Raw genomic sequence first — 14,992 nt, 5'->3', positions numbered from 1 at the left:
TGTCGTTTTTTGCTAATTGTATGAATAGCGATTCTGTAACGGTGCTCGGCCGTCTCCCGTCTCTCCTCCTAACCAATAATCAGGTATTACAAGAAGAAAAACGAAAGAAAACCTGCTCAAAAAATCCATCTGCCCTGCTTAGTTTTTAAATGATTCCTTCTAATCTGGAGGCCGTCCATGTGAGACATTCAATGCTTTTCTTTGTTCTATTTCATTTTGTAAATAAAGGTTCAGAATTTGATCAAAGCCAGCATAACTCTCAAACAGGGCTCATGCAGCATTTACCATGATTCCTCAAGGATGGTTTTGCCTTGTGCTGAGTGCCAGTGAAAAAAGGCTGTATTTTGCATATCCTAATACATCAACAGCATCTATGAATATTTCATGAAGGCTTGGCTGTTGGAAAGGTCAGTGTGCTAGATGGAGTACACTCTGTTGCTTCTAGAGACTAGTAGAGGGAGAAACAACAAAAACCATTTGTTGTAATGATATATTATATATACACTCCCTAAAGCTGTTTATTCTCGCAGTTGGTAATTTATATGTGATGTCCATGCCAGAGGAGGCTGGTGGGAGGAGCTGTAGAAGGACGGGCTCATTGTAACAACTGAAATGGCATATATGGAACGGAGTCAAACCTGGTTTCCATATGTTTGATAACGTTTAATTTATTCCATTCCAACCATTACAATGAGCCCGTCCTCCTATAGCTCATCCCACCATCCTCCTCTGGTCCATGCACCTTATTCGTTGTGCCCGGGGCCTACGCCTTACAGAATTCCTTGGAAGGGCTTGAGATGAGAACACGGAGGTACTAGAATGGAATCTCACCCAGCCTCATTGTTCCACTAAGGGTTCTGACACTACCAAGGCGTCCAATCTTCAGCTCCTCATCTGAATTCCGCAAGCAGAGTCAATCTATCCCGGGGTGAACGGCTAGAGACACTGCTCTCATCCAGGGGGATGGGATTATTTCAAAGGGAAACGGCTCCTTCCCCTAACTGCTGCCCGACCTTCAGCGCCTGCAGCTCTGCCCAAGTGTGCATGACGGAAATGCATATAGGCAGCAAGAGAGAGTAGGGGGGAATGGCCAGGCTAATCGTGCATTAGGGAAGGATACTGAAGTGCCGAGCAGGTAGAGGCAACCGGCCTTAGCCAACTACGCTCATAAGGGAATGAAGAGGGTTGGCTGTCGGCTGTGTGTACGTGCGTGCATTTGCTCAGAGAGTGGTGTGTGTGTGTGTGTGTGTAAAGGTAAAAGCGAAGCTTGAGCTTATTTCGCAGTTAATGAGCCTGCTGGGAGGATTTTGTTCCCGTTTCCAATCTATTTGTTTGTGTCCCTCTCTCTGCTTGGTGTAGGAGGGATGTATATTAATCATCATAGATCATTGTGTTCTAGTACAGCAGAGGTCCTGCCACCCGGGGGTTCGTTCAGGATCATTAAAGTCCTGTAGGCGTTTTAAAAACGTTCCACACCGTTCAACATAACCGACAAGGTTGAGTAATTGGTTGCGAAAACGCTCAGTTTAAATTAGAAGTTAGAACTAAGTGGTCTTTTAGCAGTTTATTTTATTAACCACTGATTATTAACCATTTCCATTATAAACGTTCCCCTATTTCATTACACCCCATATTGTTTATGATAGAGAGTGGAACAGTTTATGGCTCCATATTTGGTCTGTTGATGTGAATTTCCCACTATGACAAATACCAGGGCTTTATTTACGGTGTCCTTGGTTATATTATTTGGCCTTGCTGGGCTGGCAGGCGTGTAGAGACTGAGGAAGAGGCAGGCACTGATATACAAGCTCCTGTTAAAATGGGCATGAAAGTAGTTCCAATCCAACCATGGCCATACAGCTGCGGTTATTTTTTAGAGGTTTTTATCTTTAGAGGATGAAACTCTAAACAGTAACAAGTCCATATATTGTATTCTATGGAATGCAGGCCAGCACCAGTAATTAACCTATCTAGGTGTGAGTTGTTGCTTTTTGAATAGAGACCAAACAAATCTGAAATTCTAGTGATTTACTTCATTGAAAGGGACCAATTGGGTTCAATGTAACCAGACTACACGCACTAGATTTTATGGGAGTTTATTCAGGGAGGCCTAGTGCCTCAGTGTCTTCCTGTATGCTAGAGCAAGGCAGAAGATTCATGACCTACTCAGGGACTGGGGAAATAGAGGGCCAATTCCACCATGTATCAAAAATAGCTACGACAAATAAGTCCTGAGGTAGTCTGAAATCATTTTAAAACCTTCATGTCTTGGAAAGTTTGGATGCGGACGGTGATATGTGTTAGTGATCTCCTGCTGAATGTAGCTGCACCTTTTCTGCTATCAGTACGAGGTTCTTTTCTCATTGTAACATTTTATTTACTGATATGCCTTCTGGAAAAGCAGACTCTACCTGTAACTGCATCACTGCTCAGAAGACGAGACAACTCTTCATTGAGAAACTGACAGATGAGTGTTCCCTCAAAGAGCGACAGTGGAACTTCAGCGGATTTAAAACCTGAACCACTCCCTCAACTAAAGAGCGAAATGCAGAGGGAAGCACACTTTACGGACATATAAACATCTCGTCACAAGTGTATGTGGGAGAGAGTGGAGGACTAGTAATCAATGTGGAAATAGCAAGCTGATTGCATCATGTTTTATATATTGCATACACCCGTCAAATCCTCTCAGATCTCCAAAAGTGCATATGGTCTACACCCCTCAAACTCAACTCTGGAACTCGAAGCCATTTCCACTTTTTTCATTGTTCCCCTTAATCAGGGACTGATTTAGACCTGGAATACCAGGTGGGTGGAGTTAATTATCAGGTAGAACAGAAAACCAGCAGGGTCCAGACCTTGTAGGAGAGAGTGGAGTATCCCTGGTCTAGACTCTAGGGGTTGTTTTGGTATTGGGCCATAATATCCAGTAACTGGAGAGAGTGGAGTATCCCTGGTCTAGAGTCTAGGGGTTGTTTTGGTATTGGGCCATAATATCCACTAACTGGAGACAGTGGAGTATCCCTGGTCTAGACTCTAGGGGTTGTTTTGGTATTGGGCCATAATATCCACTAACTGGAGACAGTGGAGTATCCCTGGTCTAGACTCTAGGGGTTGTTTTGGTATTGGGCCATAATATCCACTAACTGGAGACAGTGGAGTATCCCTGGTCTAGACTCTAGGGGTTGTTTTGGTATTGGGCCATAATATCCACTAACTGGACCCTATGGTTGAACCATCCACACAGACTCTCTGGGTTTGAATGACATGAACCATTTGTTTTGGTTACATGTTCAACAATGTTTCTGTGAATAACAGATCAAGTTATTACAACAGCTGACGGTACTTTCTATCTGGGTCATAGTCGAGATGTTCTGTAATGATATTGTAGCGAACGGCAGGGCATGGAAGAGAATCCAGGCCGCTGGTGTGAAAGGAAGTCACCCTACGCATTGTGCCAATAGGTTTAACCCACTTTGTGGGAATTGTAACATGTCTCATGAAGCGATTTTACCTTCCCCAAACGTTGGGGCAGGGAAGCGGACCTGCGTCGCTGGTGTGAAAGGCAAACACCCTACACATTGCACCAATAGGGAAAATCCACTTTGTGGGAATTGTAATGTGGCTGAAAAAGCGAGGATCACTACAACATCGATATTGGATCAAAATGATGGTCTATTTCAAATAGAATTGCTTGGTAAAACATGTTCTCCTCCTCTCTAAATAATTTAAAACCGCTGCCTAGGCTATAATTCAACTAACAAGCAACCGTGATGATATGAAAAACAGTGGAGCAGCACCTGTGACTACAAATGACATAGTGGGATACCTAGACTTTGTTTAAACGGGCAGCCCAATTCTGCTCTTTTGCCCAATTATTGTCGAAACCTCTGATCTAGATACAAAAATGTGCCATGGTGCTACAATGGTACTTTCATGTATACCATGGTATAGTCTGAATCATGGAAATGTACCATGTTTTTAGCCTTGAAATATGATGGTACCACCAAGCACCTAAATAATCCTGTGGTATTTCATCATGTAGACAATGGATAATGGAAATACCATGGATTTAACCTGCATTATACATTCTACCATGGTAACGCACAACCATAATAGTACCATTGTGTTTTTTTCATTGTACTACTATGGTACATTTTTGTAAGCGGTAATTGGTCAAAAGATACAGAAATCCTCCCAAGAAACATACTGCAGATTGGTGAAAAAAGATGCATATGTATGTGATTATATGGACATGATTGACACCCTGAAGACAATGGACAATATTGATCGGGAGATGCTTATGGCTCGCTTTGATGTTGAATCACTCTATACAAACATCCCCCACCAGGCAGGCCTAGAAGCCATGGAAGCTCTGGCACACTGTCTTAGTCAACGACCCAGTGGTACACTGTCTTAGTCAACAACCCAGTGGCACACTGTTTTAGTCAACGACCCAGTGGTACACTGTCTTGGTCAACGACCCAGTGGCACACTGTCTTAGTCAACGACCCAGTGGTACACTGTCTTAGTCAACGACCCAGTGGCACACTGTTTTAGTCAACGACCCAGTGGTACACTGTCTTAGTCAACGACCCAGTGGGACACTGTCTTAGTCAACGACCCAGTGGTACGCTCCCTTAGTCAACGACCCAGTGGTACGCTCCCTTAGTCAACGACCCAGTGGTACGCTCCCTTAGTCAACGACCCAGTGGTACGCTCCCTTAGTCAACGACCCAGTGGTACGCTCCCTTAGTCAACGACCCAGTGGTACACTCCCTTAATCAACGACCCAGTGGTACACTCCCTTAGTCAACGACCCAGTGGTACACTCCCTTAGTCAGCGACCCAGTGGTACACTCCCTTAGTCAGCGACCCAGTGGTACACTCCCTTAGTCAACGACCCAGTGGTACACTCCCTTAGTCAACGACCCAGTGGTACACTCCCTTAGTCAACGACCCAGTGGTACACTCCCTAGCACTAACTGTATTGTTGAACTTGCTGAGATTATTCTGACTGAGATCTTTTTCATGTTTGAAAATGAAATGTTCATTCAAAAAAAGGGAACTGCTGTGGGCAGTAAAATTACACCGAATTATGTCCATCTGTATGTGGGGTTGTTTGAGAATTATTGTTATTTTCAGCCCTGACAGTCCATTCTTGGGCCAAATCAAGCTCTGGAAACACTTCATTGATGACACATCTCTTCTATTCCAGGACACAGCAGAGGAACTTCATCAATTCCACTCCTTCATTAATACAAGCAGTAAGCATCGGAAATTCACGCTCACCTTTCATGCAGATGTAACACGTTTTCTGGACATTTTGACAAAGAGGGAAGGGGTGGCTTTAGCACGGACCTATACAGGAAGCCGACGGACAGGAATTCCCTGTTACGCGGAAACAGCTTCCACCCTACACCCCTGAAAAAGAGTCTCCTATCAGCCAATATAGTGGCATATGCAGGATCTGTAGTACACAGAGTGACTATGACAAGCGTACTGTCTGGATGAGCGCTTCAGACAACTGTGTTGCCCAGAGTTTTTGCTGCACGACGCACTGGACAGTTACAAAAATATGACCCAGGATGACAGCCTCACTCCCAAACCTCCCCACCCCCCCTGACCAACAAGTCCTTTGCTTTCTTCAATACTCCTCACTTGGCTAACAGTTTGACCACATAAACACTGGTACATCTTGAGCACTGACCAACAACCTGCAAAGGTCTGATCTTCCACCGGTGCCAAGTAGCACCTTCCTAGAAAATGTGCGGGATGGTAATTACAGATGTGGCCAATGTACCCACTACCCAGTGTAACTTTACGAACATTCAATCACCCCATCGCGGACAAGTGTTATACCCCTGAAAGGGGGAAATATAGAAATAAATCACACAGAGATGTACCTTTGGTTTCAAGTCACTTGTAATGAGTGTTTTCATATAAAACCATTTACATACACCACTGCTCAAACATTTTAGAACACCTACTCATTTTTTTTTTACTATTTTCTACGTTGTAGAATAATAGTGATGACATCAAAACTATGAAATAACACACATGGAATCATGTGGTAACCAAAAAACTGCTAAACACATGTAAATGTATTTCATATTTGAGATTCTTCAAATGACAGCTTTGCACACTCTTGGCATTTTCTCAACCAGTTTCACCTGGAATGCTTTTCCAACAGTCTTGAAGAAGTTCCCACATATGCTGAGCACTTGTTGGCTGCTTTTCCTTCACTCTGCGGTCCGACTCATCCCAAACCATCTCAATTTGGTTGAGGTCAGGGGATTGTGGAGGCCAGGTCATCTGATGCAGCACTCCATCACTCTCCTTCTTGGTAAAATAGCCCTTATACAGCCTGGAGGTGTGTTGGGTCATTGTCCTGTTGAAAAACAAATTATAGTCCCTAGGGTTGCAAAGGGTCGGACCTTTCCGGTAAATTTCCATGGGAAGTTGAGCCCGGGAATTTGGGGAATTTTGCTTAAATTCAGAAAAGTTAGCTTATAACAGTGAACCTTTTTTGTGGGATACACATAAGGCAATTCTAGGTCTTGTGGCATATTTTGGTTAAACTATCTCCAATTCAATGGAGTTGCAACCCTCTGCATGCACAGTGCATTCTTCCATCACATGTGCAGTGCACTCTTCCATTGCATGTACAGCTGATTCTCAAGACTTGCACACTAATGAGATGCATTTGAGTCCACACTACTACACTGTCTGAGCCAAGGACTACATGCGTTCTGGTAAGTTTTGATTACAGTACTGGGTGGGGTGAATATATTTTATATCACATGTAAACAGTAGTCTACAGAAAAGTGTGTTTTAAATCAGTTCTAACTTGATAACAATTTCTGCTAGTTAGTTTTTGCATTCTTGTGTGGGTTTTAGCTTGCTTGAGCCTGCTATCTGAGGAGTGTTAATTTACATGTTTCCATACATGTTTCATTTTAAAACATGTATCTTACAAATGAGTTGTTTTAAACTAACTGCTTAACTATTTATCTGTACAGGGAATTGTATTTTTTTTTTTTTTTACTACATTTCTTCTAATCTTTACAGGAAAATGTCACAGGCACTATCTGATGCGTGGAGACATTTCACTGCAGCTAATGTAGAAAGAAAAGCTGTGCACATTTGGAAATAATGTGCCAAATCATACAGTTGAAGTCAGAAGTTTACATACACTTTAGCCAAATACATTTCAACTCAGTTTCACAATTCCTGACATTGAATCCTAGTAAAATTCCCTGTCTTAGGTCAGTTAGGATCACCACTTTATTTTACGAATGTCAGAATAATAGTAGAGTGATTTATTTCAGCTTGTATTTCTTTCATCGCATTCCCAGTGGGTCAAAAGTTTACTCACACTCAATTAGTATTTGGTAGCATTGCCTTTAAATTGTTTAACTTGGGTCAAACGTTTCGGGTAGCCTTCCACAAGCTTCCCACAATAAGTTGGGTGAATTTTGGCCCATTCCTCCTGACAGAGCTGGTGTAACTGAGTCAGGTTTGTAGGCCTCCTTGCTCGACACACGCTTTTTCAGTTCTTTCCACAAATTTTCTATAGGATTGAGGTCAGGGCTTTGTGATGGCCACTCCAATACCTTGACTTTGTTATCCTTATGCCATTTTGCCACAACTTTGGAAGTATGCTTGGGGTCCATTTGTCCATTTGGAAGACCCATTTGTGACCAAGCTTGAACTTCCTGACTGATGTCTTGAGATGTTGCTTCAATATATCCACATAATTTTCCTTCCTCATGAGTCCATCTATTTTGTGAAGTGCACCAGTCCCTCCTGCAGCAAATCAACCCCACAACATGATGCTGCCACCCCCGTGCTTCACGGTCGGGATGGTGTTCTACAGCTTGCGTGCCTCCCTCTTTTTCCAAACAGATCAATGGTCATTATGGCCAAACAGTTATATATTTTTTTCATCAGACCAGAGGACATTAGTCCAAAAAGTACGATCTTTGTCCCCATGTGCAGTTGCAAACCGTAATTGTCCTTCAATTGACTCAGGCTAATTGACATTATATATCAGAAGCTTCTACAGCCATGACATCATTTTCTGGAATTTTCCAAGCTGTTTAACTTAGTCAACTTAGTGTATTAATCTTCTGGCCCACTGGAATTGTGATACAGTGAATTATAAGTGAAATAATTTGTCTGTAAACAATTGTTGGTTAAGTGAATTGTATCATGCACAAAGTAGATGTCCTAACCGACTTGCCGAACCTATAGTTGGTTAACAAGAAATTTGTGGAGTGGTTGAAAAACGGGTTTTAATGACTTCAACATAAGTATGTAAACTTCCGACTTCAACTGTATTTGCACTGGTGACAGACAATGCTGCAAACATGAAGTCTGCTTGGTCTAAAGTGGAGGAGTCCTATCCTCACATCACACTCATTGGCTGTGCTGCTCATGCATTGAATCTGCTCCTCAAGGACATCATGACACTGAAAACAATGAATACACTCTACAAGAAAGCCAAGGAAGTGGTTAGGTATGTGAAGGGTCATCAAGTTATAGCAGCAATCTACCTCACCAAGCAAAGTGAGAAGAATAAGAGCACCCAGCAACACCCATTGGGGTGGTGTTGTCATCATGTTGACAGTCTCCTGGAGGGGAAGGAGTCTCTCCTAGAAATGGTCATATCACAGTCTACTGATATGGACAGCCCCATCAAGAGGAACTTCCTGGATTATGTATTTTGGGAGAGAGTGGTAAGCAGCCTGAAACTCCTGAAACCTATAGCAGTAGCCATTGCGGATTGAGGGAGACAATGCCATCTTGCCTGATGTTTAGATTCTGCTTGCAGATGTAAGAGCAGAAATCCGTACTGCCTTGCCCACTTCACTGTTGATCCAAGCAGAGGAAACTGCAGTTCTGAAATACATCAAAAAGCTGGAAGACTTCTGCCTGAAGCCCTTACACGCCGCAGCGTACATGTTGGACCCCAAGTATGTTGGCAAGAGCATCCTGTCTGGTGCAGAGATCAACAAAGCCTATGGTGTCATCACTACCGTGTCTCGCCACCTTGGCCTGGATGAGGACAAGGTTCTTGGTAGTCTGGTGAAGTACACTTCCAAGCAAGGGCTTTGGGATGGAGATGCAATATTGTAGTCGTGCCAACATATTTCATCAGCCACCTGGTGGAAGGGAATTTGTGGATCTGAGGCCATTTCCCCTGTTACCTCCATCATCCTCCAAATCCCACCAACATAGGCCGCCTCAGAGGGCAACTAGTCCTTGTTTGGGAACACACACACCAAAGCATGCAACAGGCTGACCAATACAAGGGTTGAAAAAATGGTGTCCATCCAGGCAAATTTGAGGCTTTTTGAGCCTGACAACGAGCCATCCTCAACAAGGTTGGAAAGTGACAATGAAGATGAGGCCTCAGAGTCTAATGTTCAAGAGGTGGACATTGAGGAGGTCCAGGGAGAAGACATGGAAGCCTGAGAGGAGACAACCAAAGCTTTAGTTTCTATACTCATTTTACAGATGTTGAAAATGTTTTGGGGAGATGCGATGGATCATTGGGGATCATTAATTTTTCCCTTTCTTTTGTTGTTTAGTGAAATCATGCCATGTGAAGAGTCAACTCATTTAATTAAAGTTAAATTCGTAACTAAATTCTTTTTTCTTTTTTTTTCTATTGGAAGGATTTAATCATTTGCAATTATGTCTACTTATGATAAGGTAAATGTTTGTTTCTGTCTCCATATGATATGGTAAACATATCCAATGCAAAAAAGCATCTACATTTAAATGGTATTAATATTAATTTGCATATATTCCTGTTAATTTCCATATTCCTGTTAATTCCCACGGAAAGTCTCCACCTCTGAATATTCCCCAAAATGTGCAACCCTAAAAGTCTCACTAAGCCCAAACCTGATGGGATGGCGTATTGCTGCAGAATGCTGTGGTAGCTATGCTGGTTAAGTGTGCCTTGAATTCTAAATAAATCACAGACTGTGTCACCAGCAAAGCACCCCCACACCATACCACCTCCTCCTCCATGCTTTACGGTGTGAAATATACATGCGGAGCTCATCCATTCACCTACTCTGCGTCTCACAAAGACATGGCGGTTGGAACCAAAAATCTCAATTTTGGACTCCAGACCAAAGGACAAATTTCCACCGGTCTAATGTCCATTGCTCGTGTTTCTTGGCCCAAGCAAGTCTCTTCTTCTTATTGGTGTCCTTTATTAGTGGTTTCTTTGCAGCAATACTACCATGTAGGCGTGATTCACGCATTCTCTTCTGAACAGTTGATGTTGAGATGTGTCTGTTACTTAAACTCTGTCAAGCATTTATTTGGGCTACAATTTCTGAGGCTGGTAAATCTAATGAACTTATCCTCTGCAGCAGAGGTAACTCCAGGTCTTCCTATCCTGTGGCGGTCCTCGTGAGTTTCATCATAGCACTTGATGGTTTTTGCGACTGCACTTCATGTCTTAAAGTAATGATCAACTGTCGTTTTTCTTTGCTTATTTGAGCTGTTCTTGCCATAAAATGGACTTGGTATTTTACCAAATAGGGCTATCTTCTGTATACCACCCCCACCTTGTCACTACACAACTGATTAGCTCAAACGTATTAGGAAGGATAGAAATTCCACAAATTAACTTTTAACAAGGCACACCTGTTAGTTGAAATGCATTCCAGGTGACTACCTCATGAAACTGGGTGAGAGAATGCAAAGAGTGTGCAAAGCTGTCATCAAGGCAAAGGGTGGCTACTTTGAAAAATCTCAAATATAAAATATATTTTGATTTAACACTTTTTTGGTTACTACATGATTCTGTATGTCTTATTTCATAGTATGATGTCTTCACTATTATTCTACATTGTAGAAAATGTATAAAAACCTGTTTTGCCTTTGTCATTATGGGTTATTGTGTATAGATTGATGAGAGAAAAAAAAAATTTTAGAATAAGGCTGTAACAAAATGTGGAAAACGTCAAGGGTTCTGAATATTTTCAGAATGCACTGTATATATTGGATTTTCTGTAACTACTACAGTGCCCATCTCATTAATATCGAATTCTTGGAGGTATACAGTGACCTATTTCAAAAACAACTTGTATCTACGGCCACTGCACGTAATGGTCATATTGGCGGGTATTTCAAGCTTCCAACATAATATTTTTTACTGTTGCCTAAAAAAGGTTCTGGATAGAACCAAAAAGGGTTCTATGCTTGCTTCATATATGGCACCCCGAAAGGTTCTCTCTCTCTCATATATATATACTAAACAAAAATATCAACGCAACATGTAAAGTGTTGGTCCAATATTTCATGAGCTGAAATAAATTATGCCAGAAATGTTCCATACACACATAAAGCCTTTTTTTGCTCAAATTGTGTGCACAATTTGTTTACATCCCTGTTAGTGAGCATTTCTCCTTTGCCAAGATCCACTTGACAGGTGTGTTATATTACACAGGTGCACCTTGTGCTGGGGACAGTAAAAGGCCACTTTAAAATGTGGTGTTTTGTCTCACAACACAATGCCACAGATTTTTTGGGAGCATGCAATTGGAATGATGACTGCAGGAATGTGCCCCAGAGCTGTTGCCAGAGAATTGAATGCTAATTTCTCTATCATAAACTGCCTCCAACTTCGTTTTAGAGAATTTGGCAGTAGGTCCAACTTGCCTCAAACGCAGACCACATGTAACCACACCAGCCCAGGACCTCCACATCCGTCTTCTTCACCTGCAGGATCATCTGAGACCAGCCATCCAGACAGCTGATGAAACTGAGGAGTATTTCTGTCTGTAATAAAGCCCTTTCGTGGGTAAAAACTCATTCTGATTGGCTGGGCCTGGTTCCTCAGTGGGCTGAGCCCCTGTCCAGTCATGTGAAATCCATAGATCAGGGCCTAATGAATTGATTTCAATTGACTGATTTCCTTATATGAACTGTAACTCAGTAAAATCGTTGATATTGTTGCATGTTGCGTTTATAGTTCAGTATAGAAACTAAATTGGTTCCATATAAAACCCTATATGGAACACACGGGTTCTATATGGAACCAATTTTGGTTCAGTGAAGAAGAACCCAATGGGGTCTGATCAAAAGACTACAAAAGGCTTTTTACAGAACCTTTTAGGGTTGCTGTATATGAAGCAACCAATAGAACCCTTTTGGTTCTATCCAGAACCTTTTATTCTGAGTGTAGGTTTTAACTTGGCCCGATCATATATATATATATATATCATCCTTTATAACTATATGTACCTCTGTGATTAATTATGATTGACTATGTGCAAAAGTGAATTAAACTGTCTTTATATATACATTTATAATGTTGAGCCAAATATCTAGCCTGGGAGTTCAATTCAGGGATGATGTCACTGAAGGACGGGTGGATTTGCAGTGATTTATTATCTGAGACCTTTTTAACGTTTATCCGCTAAAGCACAATCTGTGTATTTATGGGCAAATATGATGCTACCTTTGGGTTCCCTCAGAAGTTCGTCCTAAAGTACGTGTTGTACTGTAAATTCTGTACATGGTGTGTAGGCAGGAGGCTAGAACTCCTCATTACTGGGTGGGCTATGGTACTGCGTGTCTGAGCAGGCTATGCAATTAATTAAGCCATCCAAAGTATGCACAGCCAGTGCGTGAGTGCAACCTATATCACACATGGAAAGGCTCCCTCGTGAAAGAGATCCTGGTCTCAATGGGACTCCCAAATTAATTAATAAATAGACCGTCGCTAATTTGCATTTTTATTAGATTTTTTTATCTATTGATTTCCAGCCTACCACTGCGCAAAGTGGCACAGCTCTATACCAAGACAAAGTGTATTCACAACAGTCATGCTGACGAGCAGTGCGCGCTCCGACTGCGCTGATGCGTTTTCATTGGGTAGCAGCCCAGTGAACTTGTGCGGAGAGACGGAGAGAGAAGGAACCTGCGGGGTCCATTTAACACCAGTAGAGTGCACTCCGCTCCACACGCGCTGGGTCACTTCTCGAGGAAGCAACGGGCTGGTTTCTCCCCCTGCCTTTGCTGCACCTCCGAAACATTTTAAAGGATCGGGGTCCGTTTGAAGGACAACAGCGAATCTCCTCTCATGCCAGTGCGTGTTTAACGTTGGGAGGGAACAAATCTCCACTGTTTCGTTTCGTTTTAACGATTGAACACTGCAGCGTACAGTCCGACGTTTCACTTGGATTTTAGGAGTTCAAGCGCGGTGTGCGCTCATTCCCCTAACCATGGAATTATGGATAAAGTTGATGGTGTTGTACGGTTTCTGTTTAGGGGCAAGTGCTGAGAATGACGGCAGGTAAGTGCACACATCTCCACATATGGTTCAATAGGCTACAATTCATTATGTTTTGTTTAAAAAAAACATATAAATTATGTTGTTTTTGGAAGTGTTCAAATTGCGTTGGTGATTGTGGAATATGGAGAAGGTGTTGCTCATAAACTCTGAGCGAGTTTTTAAAGAGGTTGATGTGACCACGGAGATGCTATTGATTCCTAATTCCGTGAACGCGACTTCCACATAGTGAGCATATGAGTTTGCAATGCATAGACTGAAACGTTGCTGATGTGCTGAAATGATTCGGGCTGTAGTCGCACTTGACGTACAGTGGAAGGAATAGACCTATACCAGTGTAATCTATTTTCTTCTCCCTTATTTTCATAAAAAATAACATCATTGTTTATCTCGAATGAATGGTGTACTTTTATATATATAAGAAATGAACATTAATATATGTCATTAATGTTTTTGCTGATGCTTTTTGTTTGGCATTCTTTATGTGGATCGACTAGGTCTATGTTAGTACGTAGGCCGAATACCACAGAGTTTCTTAACCATCTTTGGTAATACACAGTGTTCCGCTGTTTAGGCCTACATTTGCAAAAACCGAGTAGCCAGCAGCCTTCTTTCTTTGCAAAGTCAGTTGCTTGGATTTCCCTCTCAATGAGCTGATATCACGGTGACAGCACCTACCTTGCCGGGTGGTTCATGTCCAAACACGTATTTGGAAAGGAGAAAAGTGCCCAATCTAAAGAATGTTCCTGAGATTGAAATCTACATCTACCTTATCTGGTGCAGCTGTCATTTTTTGTCTCTCTCCATAAAAGGAATGTTATACAGCTCTTAATAAGCAGTAATAAAAACATCATACTGACGAATTCCATTTTAGGTCATTGTATATAAAACGACCTATATACTTTTTTCTACCTATATACACAGTAAGCCCTCTGGTATTCCAGATATGTATTCCTTCAGGATACGTTTCCAAGCTTGTTTATTAATAAGACAGGTTCACTTTCACTGGACTGGCTCCAATGCACTTGCCTTGCAGTATTCATCATCATAAAGGCTGTTTCCTTTGGGAGAGTGATACAGTAGACTGAGGAACTGGAGGCTAGGTTGCATCCTATATGGCACCCTATTCCCTGTGGAGTTCCCAATGGGCCCTGGTCCAAAGTAGAGCATCCTATATGGCACCCTATTCCCTGTGGAGTTCCCAATGGGCCCTGGTCCAAAGTAGTGCATTATATATGGCACCCTATTCCCTGTGGAGTTCCCAATGGGCCCTGGTCCAAAGTAGTGCATTATATATGGCACCCTATTCCCTGTGGAGTTCCCAATGGGCCCTGGTCCAAAGTAGTGCATTATATATGGCACCCTATTCCCTGTGGAGTTCCCAATTGGCCCTGGTCCAAAGTAGTGCATCCTATATGGCACCCTATTCCCTGTGGAGTTCCCAATGGGCCCTGGTCCAAAGTAGTGCATCCTATATGGCACCCTATTCCCTGTGGAGTTCCCAATGGGCCCTGGTCCAAAGTAGTGCATTATATAGGCAATAGGGTGGCATTTCGGATTGGATCCTCAATCCTCAACCCTCAATGAAGACAACCTTTATTCTGTATCTCCATAGGATAGAGTTTCAGGTCTCACACTATAATTGGATTAGACTCCGTACAAATAGCA

General features: G+C 42.3%; 1 protein-coding gene across 1 annotated transcript in view; it reads left to right on the top strand.

Annotated features, from left to right (window-relative positions):
* Positions 1-12,939: 12,939 nt before the first annotated feature.
* Positions 12,940-14,992, top strand: part of npnta (nephronectin a) — a 60,577-nt gene continuing 58,524 nt past the window's right edge. Inside the window, exon 1 of the mRNA XM_042318670.1 lies at positions 12,940-13,327. Coding sequence (XP_042174604.1) covers positions 13,257-13,327 — 71 coding nt within the window. The 5' untranslated portion in view covers positions 12,940-13,256. The remainder of the gene's footprint in view (positions 13,328-14,992) is intronic.

The sequence above is a fragment of the Oncorhynchus tshawytscha genome, unplaced genomic scaffold (genome assembly GCF_018296145.1).
Source record: "Oncorhynchus tshawytscha isolate Ot180627B unplaced genomic scaffold, Otsh_v2.0 Un_contig_4803_pilon_pilon, whole genome shotgun sequence".
NCBI lineage: Eukaryota > Metazoa > Chordata > Actinopteri > Salmoniformes > Salmonidae > Oncorhynchus > Oncorhynchus tshawytscha.
This window is presented reverse-complemented; position numbering and strand designations above follow the sequence as displayed.